This window comes from Lonchura striata, chromosome 10 (genome assembly GCF_046129695.1).
Source record: "Lonchura striata isolate bLonStr1 chromosome 10, bLonStr1.mat, whole genome shotgun sequence".
Classification (NCBI taxonomy): Eukaryota; Metazoa; Chordata; class Aves; order Passeriformes; family Estrildidae; genus Lonchura; species Lonchura striata.
In genome coordinates, this window is record NC_134612.1 from 26,024,215 (window position 1) to 26,045,444 (window position 21,230).

Consider the following 21,230-nt stretch of genomic DNA (forward strand, 5'->3'; position numbering starts at 1 on the left):
AAAGAAGAATTTAGAAGAATTTCCAAAGGGTGATGGGCCAAATTCTGCTCTTTTGGGCAGAGTTCCATCCCTGCTGGCATTTCTGCTGCTGGTGGTGTCTGACCTGGGGCAGCCTGTCTGGGAATGGGGTAAATTCCTCATTCTTAACCCCAGACTGGGGGCACCTCCAGAAGGGGCTGTGCTGGTGAGGACAGAAACAGAACCTTGGGAATATCCCAATTTTCCTGTAGGACCCTCAGATCTGGGCATTAATGACACAGGGGAAAGTGTCCAGCCCAGGAGCTGGAGGGGCTCTAAAATCCCTTCCAGCTCAAACCATTCTGGGACTGCCTGCATTAATTAGAGCCTCAATTTGGAGCATAAATGATGAGAGTGGCTGCAGGAGTGTGAGGAAAATCAGAGACCTCCATGTGGAGATAAATGGCCTCTGCAGCCTGGAAAAGAGATTTGCAGTCTCACGAGTGCCTGGCAGGATTAACTGAGTGTCTGCCCCCATCCAGGTGCTGGAGAACACGCCATGAAGTTGTCAGAGGCAAGTTCAAAACACACAAAATAGGCACCTCTGCTCTGCTAAATTGTCTGTGATTTGCAAATTGGCTTTTTTGCTCTTGAGTCAGATGTTTGCCGTGTAGGTCTTACCCCTCACAGAGTATTTTTGCTTTACAGGGTGTGATTTGCAGGCTCCTTGTTGACTTCTAAGCTCATTCAATTTATATTCCGTGTCCAAATGGATGCAATATTAACTGGAGTGTCAGATTTTACAGCTGGGAAGGGCTGCAGGTTGAGAAGTGTCAGGGTGGATCCATGAGCTGTCTGTGACAGTTTGAAGATGCCTCATACAGACCTTGAAAAATTGTCAGGTCAGCCCTGTTGTTTCATATTTACTATTTTTGGCTGGCTGTGCCTTGGGCAGGGGAGAGCTGTGAATTGGGTGATGATCCTACAGCAGGAGCAGTGCTAGCACTGGGCTCCTGGCCAGAAGGTTTTATCCTAAAGAAAAGGGCTAAGCTGGGGGTGTTTCACAGAGCAGACAAGCTGCAACACCAGACTCATGTGCATAAGGGAATTTTTTTGGAATGACACTGCAGTCAGAGAGAGGATTTGAGCTGAGGAAGTAAGAAAGAACCCAAACCCACAACAATCCATTTATTGGTTCAGTTCCTGCTTAGCTTGAAGCCTTGTGCCCTGACCCACATCTCTGACATGCCTGATGCAATTTGAGGCATTTTTTTATGTCATGTCCATCACCTAAAGCCTCTTAATCCTGGGGATCTTTTCCTCAAAGGAAGATAAAAACAAGCCACCATATTTGTCAGGCTCTTCAGTTTTCACAGAGTTCAGCAGCGTTTTCCTCAGCCCATATTTTCTGGGATGGGTTGGGATCCTGTATTCTCCTGGTGGAGATGTCTGATCAGGATTTCTGATCTGCTCTCCTCGTTTCCCAGCCCTGGCAGGATGGAGCCTCAGGGCCACGGTGTGTGTGTCCTGCCCTTGGGAAGGGCTGGGTGCAGCTGAATCCCAGACAGAGCCTGCACAGCTGCTGGATTTGGTTACTACAAGGACAGGCTCCGTTCTCCTCCAGTTCTGCTCGATTTTTAGGTGATTTGGATAAAAAAGCCACCATTAATGCTCAGAGCTTTGGATTTCGAGTGAGCTGCTGGAAGGAAAGCGTCTGATAATATGTGTGTGCCAAGGATGCTGGAGGATTTGCCATCTCCAGCCTACTTTTGCAAGGACAGAGTCCCAGGAGACCACAGAATCGTTTCCCCCTCACTCACTGAGGCCAGTTCAGCAGCACCCAAGGAAAAACTTCAGAACATTTTCCAGCAGTCCCTCCTGGCTGCTGGTGCCATGCAGGAGGAAATACATTCCCTGGCATTCCTGGCAGAGGAGGAGGCAGCAGGGGGAGCAGGTTGCAGCGTGCTGGCCCCCAGGGTGGTTGTTGTGATGTTTTATGCGGTGCTGAGGGGTAATGGGGACCAGATGTGGCTGGAAAAGCTCTCTGCTCCCCCGCAGGGCCCAGCCCTGCCCCGGCCTGATGGGTTCCAGCACTCCGGCAGCCAGGCCCTGATCGGGAGCAGATGGGGCCGGCAGGGCCGGCTCCGGGCTGCGAGCCCAGGGAGCGCTCCCGGGAATGGCGCTGCCCTGCAGGGCTGGCATTGCACGCGGCGGGACTGGCACGCCAAAGCCCCAGGGGCTGGGAGCCAGGGGATGGCAGTGCCACCACTGGGGATGGCAGTGACACCACTGGGGATGGCAGTGACACCGCTGGGGATGGCAGTGACACCGCTGGGAATGGCAGTGCCACCTCTGGGAATGGCGGTGCCACCTCTGGGAATGGCAGTGCCACCCCTGGGAATGGCAGTGACACCACTGGGAATTGCAGTGACACCGCTGGGGATGGCAGTGACACCATTGGGAATGGCAGTGACACCACTGGGAATGGTGGTGCCACCTCTGGGAATGGCGGTGCCACCTCTGGGGATGGCAGTGACACCATTGGGAATGGCAGTGACACCGCTGGGGATGGCAGTGACACCATTGGGAATGGTGGTGCCACCTCTGGGGATGGCAGTGACACCATTGGGAATGGCGGTGCCACCTCTGGGGATGGCAGTGACACCACTGGGGATGGCAGTGACACCATTGGGAATGGCAGTGACACCACTGGGGATGGCAGTGACACCATTGGGAATGGCGGTGCCACCTCTGGGGATGGCGGTGCCACCTCTGGGGATGGCAGTGGCACCACTGGGAATGGCGGTGACACCACTGGGAATGGCAGTGGCACTGCTGGGGATGGTGGTGACACCGCTGGGAATGGCGGTGACACCATTGGGAATGGCAGTGCCACCACTGGGAATGGCAGTGACACCACTGGGAATTGCAGTGACACCACTGGGAATTGCAGTGACACTGCTGGGGATGGCGGTGCCACCTCTGGGAATGGCTGTGCCACTGCTGGGAATGGCAGTGCTGCTGCTCAGGATGGCAGTGCCACCAGTCAGGATGGTGGTGCCACCACTGGGAATGGCAGTGACACTGCTCAGGATGGTGGTGCCACCACTCAGGACCATGGTGCCGCTGCTGGGGATGGCAGTGCCACCTCTGGGAATGGCGGTGCCACCACTCAGGATGGCCATCATGCCACTGCCGGGAATGGCTGTGCCACCGCTCACGATGGCAGTGCCACTCCTCAGGATGGCAATGCCAGAGCTCAGGTTGGCCATCGTGCTCCTGATTGATCCACGTTGTCAGACCAAGGAGAAATTCCCAGCGCCACAGGCAGAGCGTTGGCAATGCCACCAGCTCTGCCCTGGCTGCCCTCAGGTGGGCTTCACCTGGCAGCTGGGACCCTCCTGGGGGTGGTGGCATCACCCAGAGGACTTGGACTTGGACGGGGCTTGGAGCAGCCTGGTCTAGGGGAAGGGAGGGAGGTAGAACAGGAGCTTTAAGGCCCTTCCAGCCCACTCTGTGATTCTGGGATGATTTTATGGCTTCTGAGCTCCTGGATTTGCCCCTTGGAGGTGGGGCCTGTGCTGGGTGCCTCATTGTTGGTGTAACTCACACCTTGGGACTGAGTTATGCCATGCACACAAAGTTAGTGGTGTTTAAAACAATATAAAGCAGCACTTCTTGAGGCTGCTTGCTTTAAAAATTGCCCTCTCCTCCTATAAATATATTTATTGTTTGCATACCTTTTGTAACCCAAACTGAAGAGGTCAGGCAAAGGAAACGGAGGAAGCTGAAAAAGCTTAGACCCAAAATTTAAAAAGCTGCATCCATTCCTTATTGGTTCCATGTTTATGCATGGGTTTGATTCTATTTAGGAAATTTATGAGCATATTTTTACTCCTATTAACAGATTTCATTTAATAGTAAAGGATCACAATGTAAATCAAATAACAGATTAATTGTTCCCAGAGCCAGTGACTCTGTGCCCTCCCGCTTCAGCCCAGCATGTGGAGCTGGAATAGGTAACAATTAACAGCTCTGCTGACATTCTCCTGCTTATATTCTGATCCTTTTCCCCAGGCACAACCCCTCGGTTGTGAACTTTAAAGCTGCAACATATATTCCCTTGTTTCCTGCAGGAGAAAGGAGCTGCTGCTTATTCCCTTGCTGGAAGGCAGAGACGGGCCAAGAGCTGGGCTGAGAAAAGTTCCTTGGCTGAGGAACGTTTCCTTGGGTCCTGATGAGCCTCCTGGGGCGTTTGGTGACTCTGTGGGTGGGTTTGTGTCTTGTGGTGCTCTTCACATGTTCCCATGTTTTCAAATCCTTTTCTTGTGGTACTTGGACTCTCCTGCCAAGGCTGAGGAAGGAGGAGAACCTGGCAGATAATGAAAGGAGAGGAGAAAATGGTCTTAAACTGCCAGAGGGCAGCGTCAGGTGGGAGATTGGGAAGGAATTCCTGGCTAGGAGGGTGGGCAGGCCTGGCACAGGTACCAGAGCAGCTGGGGCTGCCCCTGGATCCCTGGCAGTGCCCAGGGCCAGGCTGGACAGGGCAGGAGCACCTGGGACAGTGGAAGGTGTCCCTGCAATGACAGAGGGTGGAATAAGATGATATTTAAAGTCCCTTCCAACCCAAGCCACTCCATGATTCCATGATTCTGCTGACACTGGAGTAACTGATATTCCCTGTCCGAGGTGGAAGCTGCTGGTTCATCAGGAGCTGCTGAAAGCTGCAGGCAGCAAACGTGGGCTGCTGCTCAGCCAGTGCCAAACCCAGCACATCAAACAGAGCAGAGCAGCCCTGAGGAACTGCTCAGCTCATCCCAGAGCCTGGGAGATCGTCTGGGATGGAGCTTTTTGCAGTGGTAGTGACAAATGAGTGCTGCAGGTTTCCAGGAACTTTGTGCTCAGCCAGCCAGGGCTCTGCTCTGGAGCTGTCGTTGATTTTGGCACGTGTCCTCAGCCCCCGTGTGCTCCTCGGTGTCACCAGCAAAACCTTGCTAAGCACTTTCTCAGGAGCTTCTCCACAGATCCTTTGCCATTTTTTATTTGCAATAGCCAGGAATGTCCTTCCCAGCCCATCAAACAGATCCCACCTGGGTGCCTTTTCTCACCAGGGGCTGCAGCCCTGCCCCTTCTGCTCCCAGGTTTTTTGTCAGTCCATGTGTGTGTGGAACTGGGAGAGTAATGGCTGTGTTCCAGGGAGGAGGAAGGACAAGCTGCCTGCTCCTCTTCACCGTGGTTTGGGGTCATTTTTAGCTAAGAGCCGTTTCCCATCTTGAAACATCAACTTTTCACACACATGGCCCAAGGCCAAGCCTGGTTTCTGCTTGAGTGCATGAGTGAAGGTTATTTTAGCATCTGTGAGGGGTCTGCAGTTTGGAAAAGCATCTGTCAGCAGCCTCCTTGGAAATGTCACTGTGTGCTTTCATGTGCTCCAGGATCCAGGATGGCTCTAATTAACCCCTTTGGCTTCCCAAACTCCTCTGTTACAGTGAACACGAGCCCTGGCAGGTTTGGCTGAGAACTGGCAGGTTTGGGTAGCAAAACTCCAGTTTTCCCCATAGCCAATAATCCACGTGTGTGCAGAGAAGTGGATTTGTGCCCCGTTTTTCCCCGCTGGGGTGTGTTGCTCATGGGCCAGCCATGCAGGGATGTGACTCAGTCTCTTTCTGTCCTGGTGAGTCACCGTGGGGAGAAGGGGAAGGAAGAAAATGCTCAGAGAAAATCTCCTAACTGGAAAAATGAGTTGTGACTTTAGAGAAAACGTGAGTAAGCAGAGATGGTTTCTGGATCTCCTGACAAGGAGAGGCTGAGAGCAGAGGCAGCCTATGTGTCCACAACAGATGGGCTTGAAATGCTTGGTTTTAACATTTTCCATCTAATCAAGTTGTGAGTGCATAGGAGGGAAATGCAATAAGTTCGGTATTTAGTGTAAACGTGTGACATGTGAGGAATGAGTCTACCAGAGGTACAAAAGAATGTGTTGCCAGAACAAAGTCTCAGTGACCAGATTGTCACTGAAAATGCAGAAAATTTAAAAGTGGGATGTTGGAACCTGCCAGAAATGCTACAGAGAGGCCAGGAGGCTGTGAGGCGGGGAGCAAACCTCCAGGAGCTGGCAAGGGGAAACCATTTCATTGTCCTGGGATAAAGAAGTTTGGGATTGCTGAGGAAACGGCGTCCCACTGCCAGAGGGCAGGGATGGATGGGATTTGGGGAAAGAATTCCTGGTGGGAGGGTAGGGAGGGGCTGTGCTGGAATTCCCAGAGCAGCTGTGGCTGCCCCTGGATCCCTGTCAGTGCCCAAGGCCAGGCTGGACAGGGCTTGGAGCACCTGGGGCAGTGGGAGGTGCCCCTGCCATGGCAGGGCTGGCACTGGATGGGCTTTGAGGTCTTCTCCACCCCAAACCATTCCATGATCTATAATATTTAGCAAAAGCAGAATTGTGCATCTCAAGGGCTCCATTTCCAGTTCAAACCATCACCTCAGCAGGGATCCCACAAGTGTCAGCCCCACCTGGCTGGGGCCTGCTAGGGCAGGGGTTTTCCAACAAACTTCTAAAATAGGATAAGGGATACACAATTTGGATGGACCTGATGATCTGATCTCCCAAATGCATCAGAAAGCACAAGGACTATGACCAGCCTGGCTGGGCTGTGCTGCCCCTCCTGCATTTGGCAGCAAAGGGTTACTGGGTGAGATCTGAAGCACTGAACACTACATTTCTCTCCTGCTTTAAGGGTGCAGACACATCAGTGCCCTGCTGACTGCAGGAGTGCCCCAAATCCTCAGTGGAATGTTTTCCCACGTGGCTGTGGCACCCCAGCACGGGCAGGGAGTTTCCTCTCCGCTTTGTAGGTGATTTTAACGTGCCATGTATGTCTTTGCAGACTCTGTCCAAAGCTGTGTGGCAAAGCTGTTCTTCAGCTGTGCCCTGAAGGGCCACTACTGCCTGTACAGCAAATCCAGCTTCACCCTGGTGAGCCAGCAGCCTCCCCTCTGGATCCACATCATGTTCCTGTTCCAGCAGGTGAGGGCACAGCCACCAGGGCCACCCCTGGGCTGCTCACTGGGACAGGAGTGGCACATGGTTCAACTCATTGCACACACCTCTAACTCACTGCGACCATTTGTGACCCTTGTGATCCCTCAGGAGCTCCTTCCACGGGGCTGAAGTTATTTTGTGCTTTGTGAGTTTTTATAGTTCTGGTAAATGCTCCAAATTCCAACTGGCTGGGGAGATTGCAAAGGCTGAGGATAAAAAAGTGGGACCAAAGCATATTGTTCTTATTGAGGCAAAACTTCCAGCAAGGCCCAGGTGCCTTGGAAGCAGCCAGGAACTGGCAGTGGATTTTAGGGGAGCAGCCCCAACCAACCCCAAGGCTGCAGGAGGAGGTTGGAGTGGCAGAACCCACTGGGGTTTTACACAGAGATTTGTAACTCTGCTCCCTGCTCTTCTACCACCCTTCAAGGGATTTTCCTGTGTTTAATTTTGTTTCCAGCAGCAGCCCAGTACCTGCACATGTGTGGAATTTCCTAACGGGTCACAAATAGTGTGAAACTAAGAGAGAACCCTACATTCACACTTCAAGATGCAGCAGGTGGGGTTTGAGCTGAAATACAATGTTCAGTTCTTAACACACACAGAGCCTTTCACTGCAGCTCATCCCATCCTAAGGCAGCACTGGGAACACCCAGGATTTATCCAAAATTAACACAGTGGGGTATGCTGTGGATGGAACAGCCTGAATTGCTCTGCCCTGTGTGTTTTCCTAGAAATAAATACTTTTCAAGAACACTGGTCAGTTAATTTAAAAAATAATAATGGAGAGTTCTACTGTGTTTCAAAACTCTTGGATAGAAATTGGGAAATTATTAGTGCAGGAGAGCAGGATTAGGCTGGGTGAGTTTGCTCAGACACAGGAGACAGAAAGTCCATCCAGGAATCCCACGTTTGAAGGATATTGCCCATATTGTGAAATCAAATATTTGCAGTATGGAAAATCAGATTTGTCGTGCACTCTTATCTTGGCTCCTGCGTGTAAATGCATTCTTTAATTAAAAGATCACGGGGGAGATAGAGGAGAGGCACAAATGCTCTCAGCCCCAGTGCTGCTGTGCCACTGCCCGTGTGAGCAGTGATGAGCAAAGGGCTTGGGGCTGTTGGGGTGCCAGGGTCACTCACTGTCCTGTGGCTCAGGGAGCTCTGGGGGGACAGCAGCCCCCAGCGAGGTGTCACCCTGTCCTGGGGGTGTCCTGGGGGTCATCCTCCTGCAGCTGAGAATGTCCTGTGGACTTCTCCTGCTGTGTTTCACCCTGCTCTCTGTCTGTGCACTCACAAACTGCTCATGCTCGAGGACTGAGAGCTGGAGGAGCTCCAAAGAAACTCACAGAAGCCTGCAGGGCTGTGAGGCACCTCCTCCCTCTGCCTGGAAATGCCAGCTTTTCCCAGGGGGATGCAGCTCCCCCAGGTCTCTGCGTGGTTCACAGAGATGTTGGTGATAAATTCACATTTCAGTAGGGAACCAGGTCGTGTAGTGGCCATTGAAGGGGAATCCTCGGTGAGCCACAGACCTCGGAGATGTGGGATTGCAATAAAAATCAAAAAGCCCAGAGGAAATGAGATGTTTGATGTTGTAGCCAGCTGTGAGCCCATTGATCCATCAGCACTCCCTGGGGAGAGCTGGGCTCACCCCTGGCTGTCCCACTGTGAGGACAAGCTGCTCTTTGGTAACACCTGAGTGAAAAACCACCTGCAATCATTCCCAACCTTTTCTGCAGAGCCTGTTTGCAGAACCTCTGTCCGTACAAAGCAGCTCTGTGCAAGTCCTCAAGGCCCTGTGGGAGAAGACACAGCTCAAGGGGACGCACAGCTTTGAGGCTGCCATGATCCAGTCCACCTTCCCACACCAGAAGGTAAGGAGTTATTTCCTCACAGATTAAAAGAGCAGAAGGACTTGGCCCTGCACTTTGGAACCTTTGCTCTGCTCAGGGGTGTTTTGTGCTGTGCTTTGGAAGGTGCCCAGGCTGGTTCTCCAGCCCTCCACTGAACTGAGCCATGGCATCAAAAGCAGGGATGCTGCACGTGGGTTTGCTCCTGCTCACAGCCTGGAGCTCTGGACTCAGCTCAGCTGCTGCTGTGGGCTGTTGGGCAGCCCCTGGAAGTTCACCCAGCTAAACACAGCCCTGGATTTTATGGAGTTATTTGTCTGCACATGTGCCATTGGTTACCCCCATCAGCTGAAGGGATTGCAGCCCAAAGCTCTTTTCTGTCTCCAGGATTTCAGTGAATGCTCTTTCCAAGCTATTAATCAGCTGCTTGGAAAAGGCCACTGTAGGATTGGAAAACAAATATCTATTTATTTCTGAGCATCTCCATCCAGCTCAGTTGGATGAAATGAGTTGTCAAACATGATTTTATAAAACACTCTTTCTCAGAATATTGTGGGCATGAATATGGTGGTGGAATAGGATTAAATTACCAAGATTATGGCTGATTTAAAACCAGAGTTTTGTTAGGAACACCTTCTAACAATGTGGTGAAGAAGTGGGAACTTTTGCTGGAGCTCAGAGGAGTGGGGGACCCCCACATCTGAGAGCAGCTTTGGGGCCAGTTTTACTCACAGAGGAGCTGTGCTAAGGATTTGAGCTGCTGTTGAATCCAGGCCTGGCTCATCCAGAGGCTTTAGAGCAGCTTTGCTGCTCAGCAGGGGCTTAACTCGAGCCCCTGGCAAGCTCCACTCATCCAAAATCAGAGTTGGTGCAGTGTGAAGGGTTTGGGGAATGCAGAGCTCAGGGCAGAGCTGGATGGCACAGTCTCACAAACCCTGAGTTCTGCAGCACTCCACTCCAACAAACTAAAAATGGAGCTCCATCTTTCTCTCTCCAAGGCCTTTTACAGATAAACTGTCCAATTAAGAAATGACACCTAAATCATTTTTACTTTAACCCAATAATCAACAACCCATGGCCTGCAATGGGGACTTTTTAATCCAATTACACAAAACCACCCAAACGCATGGGGAAGAAGGTGAAGAAGGAGCGGCCTCCACCCTAAAACCTCCATCTTGCTTTATATACATTACTATTTTCTAAACCCTAAAACTCTGAGTTTTCACCCTGTGACATCACACACTTCTATCCAAACTCCACCCCCACAATCCCAGCTCCCTCATTCCATTTTGGAAGCTTCTCCACAGCCCCCGGTCAGTGCAGAGTTCTCCTGGGGGTCAGTGCCTGGCAGCACAGAAAGTCTGGAATTCTCAGCATCCAGGGTTCCAACACCGTGGAGGTCCCACAGCAGCAGAGCTGGGAGGGGGATCCTGGTCTCTGCAGGCTCAGGGATCCAGCAGGGATTGGAGCAGGGAGCAGCCCTGGAGCCTGAGGGACAGCTGGGACCCCTCTGAGCTGCTGTGACACTGCAGGGTCCCCTCCTGGGCTCTGCTCTTGGCTGCTGCATTTTCTTTCTGCTTTGGCTTTGCTTATTAGCACAGAACCAGAGTTTGTTCTGCTTTTGTTCACTACTAAGAGCCCGAGTTTGTCTCTAGTGCAATTTCCATTCCGTTTTCTGGGAATGAGGACTAGGACTGCCATAAAGAAGGTTTTCTTTAGCTTTTTCAATTCCAAAAAATCTGCCTGGAACATTCCCTGCATGACCTAGTCCTTAGTTTCCTCAGCTTCTGTCATAATTGCAATTTGTCATCTCAGAAGTTCTAACAGGACTTCAGACAGTGTGAATTATTGGACAAAATTATTGTATTTGTTGGTGTTATTCCTCTGCCAGTAATTTAGGAAGCAAAATTCTGGGGGTGTGGTTGCTTCCTTAAGTACAGCACTTTTAATTTTCAATGGCTTGAAGTGTGTTGATGCAAAGGAGCATCAGCATTGCCATATTTGAGTCTAAGTTTTATGCATTGTGTTCTAGCAGAGTCTGAAATGCTTTTTCAGGGAGGGATGGGGTATTGGGAAGGAATTCCTGGCTGGGAGGGTGGGCATGCCCTGGCACAGGGTGCCCAGAGCAGCCGGGGCTGCCCCTGGCAGTGCTCAGGGCCAGGCTGGATGGGGCTTGGAGCAACCTGGGACAGTGGAAGGTGATATTTTTTTTTCCAGTATGGATTCTAAAGCATTTTTCAAACCTGGAGATTAATGTATGACATCAGTGCTTCACTCCAGACTGAATTCTGAGAAATGCCTTCAGCTGTGGTGATCCCTGGAGCTGCACTGAGGGCCTGGCTCACACAGAGCTCGCTGTGTTCCACTGGGCAGCCTCTCCATGCCACAGAAAACATTTTATTTGTTCATTCAGCACAGCTCGAGATGTGCCAGGAGCAAAGCACTTCCAGATGTGGATCCTCCCAGGTTCCCTGGGCTCCCCAGAGCTCCTTATCAAAGCCCTGTGTGTGCCCAGCCCAGGGGAGCTGCCTGAGCTGTCCTGGCTCCTCTGTGCCACCTCCCCCTGGCAGCCCTGGCGTGGTGACTGCTTTACTGGCCCCTCAGGGATCCCTTTGTTGCTCAGCCCTGCAAGAGCAGAATTTAAATTTTTGGGCCATGGGTCGCTCTGTTCTCCCCTCTCCTTTCAGCTCACGTGGCAGAAGGAAGGGCCACGCTGGCACAAGGGGCTCTCTGAGCTTTTCAGGGTGATGGAGCACGGGGATGAGATAAATCTCTCCTCTCCAATTAGGCTTTCCCCAGGCTTCCCCTCCTGAAATCAGTGGCTCCTTGCAGGTTATTTGGAGCGTGCTGGAGTGCAGAGTGGAGCAGGCAGGTTTCTGCACTGATATTTCAGTGGGATTTGCTCTCTTTCAGGCTGGAGTTGCCTCATGGCAGCCACCACCAGATTTTTTGTGGGATGGGGAAGATCCCAGGCTTTCTGTGCAGCCTTGTCCCTGGTGACTGGAGTGCCATTGCTCTGCCCATCTTGTGTCCCCCAAGGTGCCAAGCTGGAGCTAGCAGAAGGCCCTGGCTGTGCTCTGCTCCCTCTCCTTCACTCCGGCTTGCCTGGCAAGGCTGGAATCCTGCACCCCTTCCCAGGCTGTGCCTGGTGATGGGCTGAGCCCTGGCAGGGGATGGGCTTTCCCCCCCGTGTCAGTCCGTGTTTTCCTTGGCTGCAGGATGCTGCTGCAGCTCTGTGACCCCACAGCAACACTGGGAGGGTTTCTAGGGCCCTGGGTGTTGGCAGTGAGGGACTTGGTTGCTAAACAAACCCCAATATTTGTGTAGGTGTGAGCTCAGAGTCAGGTTTTCAATAAAATCACAGGGTGTAAATCACTCTGGACAATGCAGTGGCATTAATTCCTCACAGTGAGTATCCTCTGCCCGTTCTGTGCCCAGGGCTGCAGGTTCTGTGTGCCCCTTTGAGCTGGCCAGCTGTTCCTTGGTGGGTGCACAGTGCCACTGCCCTGGCTCGGTGGGGCTGCAGGGACAGCAGAGTGCCCAGCACTGCAGAGTGTCACACGGAGCCTCCTGGGGCACTGAAACACCCCCGAGAAGGGGCTGGGAACCAAACCATGGAATCTTTTCAGCTGGAAAAGCCCCCAGACCACTGAGGTGGTCCAGACCAACCCTTCTCCAGCACTGCCAAGGCCACCACTGACCCACGTCCCCAGGTGCCACATCCACACTGCTTTTAAATCCCTCCTGTGGCTCCAGCACTGCCCTGGGCAGGCCTTTCCATGAAGAAACTTTCCCAATATCCAATCTGAGCTTCCCCTGGCAGAACTGGGAGCCATTTCCCCTTGTCCTGTCATTTATTCCTTGGAAGAAGAGCCCAATCCCCCCGGCTGTCCCCTCCTGGCAGGAGCTGTGCAGAGCCACAAGGTCCCCCTGATCTCCCTTTTCTCCAGGCTGAGCCATTTCCAGCTCCCTCAGCCTGTCCTCATCACTCTCGTGTTCCAGGGTGGTTCAGCTGTTGGCAAAAGTGCTGGGCCAGGCTGCTGACAGCAGCATGGAAGAGGAAAAACAAATGCCAGACTCTTCCTAGTCCATAATTCATGGATCAGCTGCTACTGCTGGTGGAGAGAGAGAGAGAGAGAGAGAGAGAGACTTGTCCTGCCCAGCTCAGTGCCCAGCTCAGTGCCCTGTCCAGCTCAGTGCCCTGGCCCCTTGTCCCTCTGCAGGAGATGTGGGAAGGACCCCCTGTGTCCCTCTGGATTTGGGCTTCTGGTGCTTCTTCACCTCATGGGTTTGGTTTCTCTCCTTCCCTCCCAGGACCTGGAGAACATTCAGATGCACCTGGAGGAAGTGAGGTTCTTTGATTTATTTGGCTACAGTGAGGAGGCAGGAGCCTGGCAGTGCTTCATGTGCAACAACCCCGAGAAGGCAACAGGTACAGAGGGGTCCTGCCTCTCTCACTGGGGGGCTGCAGTGTGGAGTGATGCTCACTGGTCGTGCTGGGTGTCTGGCCATGGTGAGGAAAGGGGAAACCAATCTTTCCAGTGGCTATTTTAATTGGAATTCTCCATTCAACTCATCTTTGGCAAGGGAGTCGGGCCCAAACTTGATTTGGTGTGTGCATAGAGGGACACAACCCCAAATCTGGATCATCACTGAGCCCTGGGGAGTGGGAGAGCTCTGCACTCCTCCTCCACTGTCCAGATACAGAATTACATCTCCTGGACCACATCCCAGCTCCTCTGCAGCCCACCCAGGTGCCACAAGTCATGTTGGCACGGAAACAACACCTGGTTCCTGCTTTCTTCACTCTCAGAATTATTTGCTTTAATAGAATTTTCTCTGCCGTGCACATCTCCTTAGGGACATGTGATTAAGTCTTATAAAGGCATAATCCTTCAGCTGTGTTGGAGAAGAGGGTGAGTGGAAAATGGGAAAACCCAGCCTTTTCCCCAGGTATGACCTCCTGGTGCCCTGCCTTTGAAGCTCTCTGGCAGCCAGCAGTGCCAGATGAGTGCCCTGACAGGCAGAGGAATCTTGTTCTCAGATGCTTTCTGCCACTCCATAAAAGTCTGACCAATCCTGGCCAAGAATTTGGACTGTTTTGGCCAAGTGTTTGAATAATTGGCTGTTCCAGAGATTTATTCTAACAGTTAGTGTCTCTTCAGACTGCATCAACCCCAAATTTAGGAAGTGGCCAACTGCTGCTGCAGGCCAGCCTGTCCCTGCTCACTCCATGGGTTTTTGAGCATTTTCTCCTTCCCCAGCTCCTGTGGGACACCAGGGCCAGGAACAAAACCCTGCTCTGAGTTAAAACTTCATCTCCACAGAGCTCTCAGTGTGGTTCCCCATCACGTCAGGGATGTTGAGTGATGAGGAAAACGAGACTCTTGCTTAAAATGTCAAAGCTTCATGAAGCAACTTTGTTCTCAATTTCCAAAGACATTTAACCAGTCCAGCCTTGCCTCACTCCTGCTTTCCTGGCTGTACTGTCCTTTTCATCAGCAATTGCTCTCTTTGCCTCAGTTTAAAAGAATTTTTGCAAGAAAGGCTCCTTGTGAGGATCACGATTTGCTTCTGAGCTCCAAAGGCCTTTAGAAAACCCAGAAGATAAATTCCCTGAATGGGTCATGTGAAAGCTGAGGAAGGCAACGTGGAAGAGGGAGCTCAGTGGAATAAAAATTTGCAGGGAGTGACAACTCCACCTTTGTGTTGGTGCTGCAGAGCTGTGGCAGCTGGGAAGGGTCATGGCAGAGTGGGAGACCCTGCAGGGTCTCTCTGGGTTTGTAGGATCTGACACAAGGAAGGATTTGGAAGTCTCCTTGGATTGGTAAGGAATTTAAAGGCTGTGAAACATCTCTTATTTTCATTCCAGAGTGTGAAAGATCCTTTGAAATCTGAAATACTTTTGAGAGGCAAGAAAGCAACTTCTTCCTCTCAGCAATTCTGTTTAGCAACCGAATTCCTGTTGAAGAAGGAATTCAGAAGTAAAATTGTTTCTATTATTGTCTGCTGGGTTTGCTTAATGTGGGGTTTTGTTGCATTTTTTGGATGCCACATTGCAAGATGCCATTTATACTCCAAACTTGGGCAAACACTGCCTTAAAGCCCCGGCCTTGCCTTGGGATGGAATTCCCAGGGAAGCTGTGGCTGTCCTGGATCTCTGGAAGTGCCCAAGGCCAGGTTGGACAGGGCTTGGAGCAGCCTGGGATAGTGGGAGGTGTTCCTGCCATGGCACGGCGATGGTAAGATGATATTTAAGATCCTTTTCAGCCCAAACCATTCCATGTTTCTGGGATTCCTGTTTGCCTGTAGCTGGGAGGCATTTTGGGGCTGGAAGCTGATCCTGTGTGGAAAGAACCAGTTAAGCAGAAGCAAAGTGGTTGATGCACCCACAGTGACGACTGGAGAAAGTTCAGCTCCTTCTCTTGCATTCTTCTGCTGCCAAAGCATGTTTTGTACAACTAGACTTTTCCAGAAGTGCTGTTAAATCACCCTGGATTGGCTTTTCCTGCCACTGAGGAGCAGCATTCCCACAAAGCCTGCTGATCTGCCCTGGGCCCAGGGGAGGAACTCCAGCTCACAGCATCCTGTGTTCCATTCCAGCACAGCCACCAGGTACCTGGAGTGCTGGAAAACACAGGATTCCTCCTGTTGGGACAAGCTGGCTGCTGGGAGCCTCATTCCAACACAGCCCCCTGGACTGAGAGTTTGGCTCCACCAGCTCTTGCACAAATCATTCCACAAAACCACCGAGAGCGGCGAGGGAATTGAGGGAATTCCAGCTCCTTCCCCCCTCTGGAAGCTCACAAAGACAGGCAGGGATCCCTGGGGGCTGCAGAGGAGCCATGGGCAAGGATTCAGGATTGGGGAAGAACTGAGGGTGTTTGGGAATTCCTCTGGAAAACTGCAATTCCCTGGGAAAGCCAACACCACCTTAACTTGGGAATACATTTATCCCCCTCCTGCAGTGCCAGCTATCCAGTGAAATGAAGGAGCCCAGCTCTAATCCTGACTGCAAAATCATAAAAAGTGGCATCCAGCAATCCAGGTTTTCAGCAAAACCCAATGTGGTGATTAATGGGAGAGAGCAAATCCATATTCCCCGAGGTTAATTGCATTTATCTGCCACACATTCCATTCTTTCAAGTTCATAGGGGTTTATTATCACTGAGATCATTCATGAATTCTTGTGGAGGATTTTATGTTTCATCAAATTCAAGATTTAAAGCTTTGGGTTTTATCTGTCTCGAGTTCATCTTGGAAGAGTTTGGAGGGTTTTTAACTTTTTATTCAGTACCCAAACTACTTAGAGCTGGATGTGCTGTAGTTCTGCAAAGAAAGCAAGATGAAAAGTAGAAATTCCAACAGTCACCTCAGCGGGAGCTACTCAGGGTTAAATTGGAGTCAGTGTGTCTATATTAAGGTGATTTAAGAAAAAATGGGTGTTTCAAGACCTTTAGACCTTTTCAAACTGAAAGGGGAGAGATTTAGAGGGGATATTGGACAGGAACTGTTCCCCGTGAGTGAAAGCTTTCCCACCATGAGGATATCAAGCACTGGCACAGCTTGCCCAGAGATGTTGTGGAGATTTTTCAAGCCCCACATGGATAAATCCATGAGCGGCCCAGTCTGACCCCATGGGTGACCTTGCTTGGAGCTGGAGGAGAGACCCCTCGAGATCCTTTCCAGCTGAGATATTCTGAGACTCTGTGAAGTCAACCGCAAGGAAAATAAGCAGAAGGACTTAGAAAAACATTGGGAAAGAGCTCCATTCTTATCTTGCTTGAATCTCTCTCTCCTAATCAGCCCCTCAGACACGCTGGCATCGGATTCATTAGGGCCACTATGGAAGCTGCCACCAGAACTCCCCCGGGCTTCCTTGTGGTTGTGGATACACAGGAGAAGTCCTCTGGTAGCATTGCCTAAGTCACTGCTCCTTAAAAAGATATCAACATTTCTTAGCAGATCCTGGGTTTGAAAGATTTTGGCCATAAAAATTCACTTTAGGCCAAAATTGCACATTCACTTCCCTTCTCACGTTGTGCTCCTGACCACAAACTGTCTCAGTCTCATCTGGTCCCTGAGCCTTTTGTGCTTTACCCCTCTTTGTCTGGTTGAAGCACGTTACTATGGCTCTGGAATGGGATTGAAGGTTTTCCTGTAGAACCAGGAGCCAGGCAGGAAACTATATTTAACAAAATTGCCAAATTTTTAGTACAGGGCACAATAAACATGGTTCTGTCCCACTAAAGAGTGTGTGGGGAGAGGGTGCAGCCCCAAACCAGCCTCCTGGGAGATATATCCCCTTTTGCAGTGAAAATATTTAAACAGGGAGAAGCAACCCTCTGCTTTCCTCTGTCCCATGCCAGGCTGGGTGCTGTGATCGGTGCTGGCACCAAAATACCCAGGAGAGTTGTGGGGTCGGGGCTGAAGTGGCTGCGTGGAGCAGAGCACGGCCTGCTCCTGCTGCAGCAATCACAGCTGCAGCTCCCCCCGGCACTGAGGCTCTGCCAACCCCCTTTTCATTCATCCATCTCCTTCCAAGCGTTCCCTGCCTGCAGAGACAGAAATATTTATGGTCTTTCCTGAGGAAATTGCACGAGTCCACACTGCGCCCCCCGCCAGCCTCGCTGCCAAGGAAAACAGCGCTGGGGGAAGGACACGTCCTTTATCTACAGCTGATGCCTTGTCTTGGATTGGTTTGCCCTCTTCCAGACGGGGGCTGGGTGCCCAGAAAGCCATCAAGCCTTTGGCACTCCCTTGGGTGGCACCTGGGCACCCTGGGCAGCTTGGGGCTCAGGAGCCGCCGATGGCAGCGAAGGCTTTCAAGGAAAAGCGGTGCTGGAGGGACGTGGGGCCTGGGAGAGCGGCCAGCCAGAGATCACTGCCCCTCTGACAGATGCTGGGATGGGTTCCAAGGCAAACGTCCCATCCAAAAATATCCCTGCTCAGACTGCCTGTGCCTGCACTGCCCTCTGGTCTATCTGGTCCTTCACGGCCCGGCCATCGATGTAAAGACAGAAGAGAAAGGGAAAAGAAACTCCTAGGAGACATCAGGGCTTCAAACTGCCAGAGGGCAGGGTTAGGTGGGATCCTGGGAAGGAATTCCTGGCTGGGAGGGTGGGCAGGCCCTGGCACAGCTGTGTCTGCCCCTGGATCCCTGGCAGTGCCCAAGGCCAGAAATGGGTACTGCAGGGCTGAGGAGCAATGGAGAGGTGCAGTGGTGGAGAGGAGTTTGGGATGCTGAGGGAGGAGGAGAAGAGCTGGAAGAGGGGTGTGAGCTGTGAGCTCCGTCTGCTCAGCCTCCCCAGCAGGACACGCTGAGGGCTGAGCTGTGTGAAGTGAGACCTGAATGCTGGAGGCCGGGAGAAGGAGGAAGGCACAACGACCTTCCTGCAGCACGGCTGGGGAAGGGAGGGCAGCACCAACCCTGCCTGTGCTCCCCTCCCCAGGCATCAACCAGGACGGGCAGCCCCTGATGGAGGGCAAGCTGAAGGAGAAGCAGGTGCGCTGGAAGTTCATCAAGAGGTGGAAAACGCGTTACTTCACCCTGGCTGGCAACCAGCTGCTGTTCCGCAGGGGCAAATCCGTGAGTACGGAGCGGCCCCGAGTGTCTCAGGACACCCTGTGCTCCTCCCTGCAGCTCCTGCGGCCGGCAGCCCTCGGCCTTCCCGGGGGGTTTCATCCTTCAGCCCTCTTGGGGGCTTCATCCCTCAGCCTTCCTGGTTCTGGTATTCCCAGAGCTTTCCATCCCTCAGCCTTCCTGGGGCTGGTATTCCCAGAGCTTTCCATCCCTCAGCCTTCCTGGGGCTGGTATTCCCAAAGCCTTTCATCCCTCAGCTTTCCTGGTTCTGGTATTCCCAGAGCCTTCCATCCCTCAGCCTTCCTGGGGCTGGTATTCCCAGAGCCTTTTACCCCTCAGCTTTCCTGGTTCTGGTATTCCCAGAGCTTTCCATCCCTCAGCTTTTCCTGTTCTGGTATTCCCAGAGCCTTTCACCCCTCAGCTTTCCCCCTTCTGGTATTCCCAGAGCCTTTCACCCCTCAGTTTTCCCCCTTCTGGTATTCCCAGAGCCTTTCACCCCTCAGCTTTTCCTGGTTCTGGTATTCCCAGAGCCTTTCACCCCTCAGCTTTCCCCATTCTGGTATTCCCAGAGCCTTTCACCCCTCAGCTTTCCCTATTCTGGTATTCCCAGAGCCTTTCACCCCTCAGCTTTTCCTGTTCTGGTATTCCCAGAGCCTTTCACCCCTCAGCTTTTCCTGTTCTGGTATTCCCAGAGCTTTCCATCCCTCAGCCTTCCTGGGGCTGGTATTCCCAGAGCCTTTCACCCCTCAGCTTTTCCTGTTCTGGTATTCCCAGAGCCTTTCACCCCTCAGCTTTCCTGGTTCTGGTATTCCCAGAGCCTTTCATCCCTCAGCTTTTCCTGTTCTGGTATTCCCAGAGCCTTTCACCCCTCAGCTTTTCCTATTCTGGTATTCCCAGAGCCTTTCACCCCTCAGCTTTTCCTGTTCTGGTATTCCCAGAGCCCTTCACCCCTCAGCCTTGCCCGTGGTGGTTTTCCCACTCAGAGTGCCTGGCAGGGGACAGCAAGGGCAGCCAGAGTGCTGCCCAGGAGCTGCCACTGCTGGGTCCCCAATTTTCAGGGGACATAAGAACCATCTCATTCCATCCCCCTCCGTGGCAGGGACACCTCCCAGTGTCCCAGGCGGCTCCAGGCCCTGTCCAAGCTGGGACACCGCCAAGGGCCTTCAGCATTAGTGAGGCCAGGGCTGGTTCCTCGCTGGTGACCCCTGCCCTGTCCCTGTGCTCCAGAAGGACGACCCCGACGAGTGCCCCATCGAGCTGAGCAAGGTGCAGAGCGTCAAGGCGGTGGCCAAGAAGCGGCGGGACCGGAGCCTGCCGCGGGCCTTCGAGATCTTCACGGACAGCAGGAGCTACGTGCTCAAGGCCGAGGACGAGAAGAACGCCGAGCAGTGGCTGCAGTGCCTCAGCGTGGCCGTGGCGCAGGCCCGCGAGCGCCAGAGCCGCGAGGCCACCACCTACCTCTAGCCCTGGGGCCACCAACCCTGCCCACGGCCACCGCAGAGCCTGTGGGGCAGGCACGGGGAGCAGGGAGAGAGGGACACCTGCCTGAGAGCCTGAGGGACCATGGCACCTCCAGTGCCACCCTGGGAGCCACGGGACACTGCCCCAGGAGCAGCTGCCACGTTCCCTGGGGAGGTCTTCTTCAGCCTGGTGTCCTGACAGCCAGGGAACGTGCTTAGAAACCCAACCCTGAGGTGCACCAGCTCTCTGACACTGCCAAGAGGGAGGACTTTCTGCTTTCCTCAATCAACTCAGTGTAAAAAGTTAATTTTCCTTATTTAATCCCGGTGGGCTTTATCCTTTTATTGTTTATATGTGTCTGTGCTGCTGCTTTCAGGTTTAAATTGGGAAATTGAAAGATTTTGTATGGCTGGAAAATAATTTTAAACATTTAACTGGTTTGATTTTCCCTCTTTTTTCCCTGCTTTTGCTCTACTTCGTAACTGAATGTAATTTTTCGGTTTTCCTTTTTTGTTGTTTTTTAATTCTCTTCTCCATTCTGTAACTTTTAAAAATTTCTGCACATCTGGAAAATTCCCAGTTTGTTCAATGTTCTTTGTTACTTTCAAATTATTCCAAAGTGGAGGAAGGACTGTAGAAGAGACTGAAAGGAAAAAAGAATGAGAAGTCTGCAAGTGATGAAATGAGCTCAGAGATCATTCAAGGCTGAGTAGAAATAAAATTTGATATTTTCCAACCTAGAAAAACGTATCTTTGGCAAAAAAATGTTGCCAGAAATATGGAAAAATGAGGAAAACCTGTTTTTTTTCTGTACCTTCTACTCAATGGATGCACAGGAGCAGGGATGACCCTGGCCTTACCCAGCCTGGCTGTGCAGGGTGTGAGGAGGAGGATGGGCCTGAGGCTGGAAAGGGAGTGGCAGCTGAGGGATCTGCCAGGGTGCTTTGCTTCCTGCTCCCTTGCAGGTTTCTGGCTCAAAGCTGGGAATGTTGTCCCACAAAATGCAAATGTTTGTCCTTGGAGTCTGGTCCCTCACGAGCACTGAGTGTTCCTGGCCTTTGTCTCCCTGGCTGCCAGAGCTCTGTCGTTTGTTATCCTGACAGGTGAGATGCCAGTGCTTGGGAATAAGCATTCACCCAAATTAGAATGAGGAAAAATTAATTTCTGGCAGCATGGGCTCTGCTGCCTGTGCCTCACCAAACTGGCAGCTGCACAGAGGAGTTCTCAGCCTGGTCCATCCAAACACCCTCAAACCTTTGGGGAGAAAGCCTGGACCTTGGAGTGAGGAACTGCCACAGGCAGGGAAAGGGGAATCAGGCTGAACTGAAGAGGCTGTTTG

General features: G+C 52.1%; 1 protein-coding gene across 1 annotated transcript in view; it reads left to right on the forward strand.

Annotated features, from left to right (window-relative positions):
• VEPH1 (ventricular zone expressed PH domain containing 1) overlaps window positions 1–19,894 on the forward strand; it is a 52,936-nt gene extending 33,042 nt beyond the window's left edge. Inside the window, exons 11-15 of the mRNA XM_021540827.3 lie at window positions 6,846–6,985; window positions 8,737–8,871; window positions 13,162–13,279; window positions 18,300–18,436; window positions 19,658–19,894. Of these exons, the coding sequence (XP_021396502.2) occupies window positions 6,846–6,985; window positions 8,737–8,871; window positions 13,162–13,279; window positions 18,300–18,436; window positions 19,658–19,894 (767 nt within the window). The remainder of the gene's footprint in view (window positions 1–6,845; window positions 6,986–8,736; window positions 8,872–13,161; window positions 13,280–18,299; window positions 18,437–19,657) is intronic.
• Window positions 19,895–21,230: the final 1,336 nt, after the last annotated feature.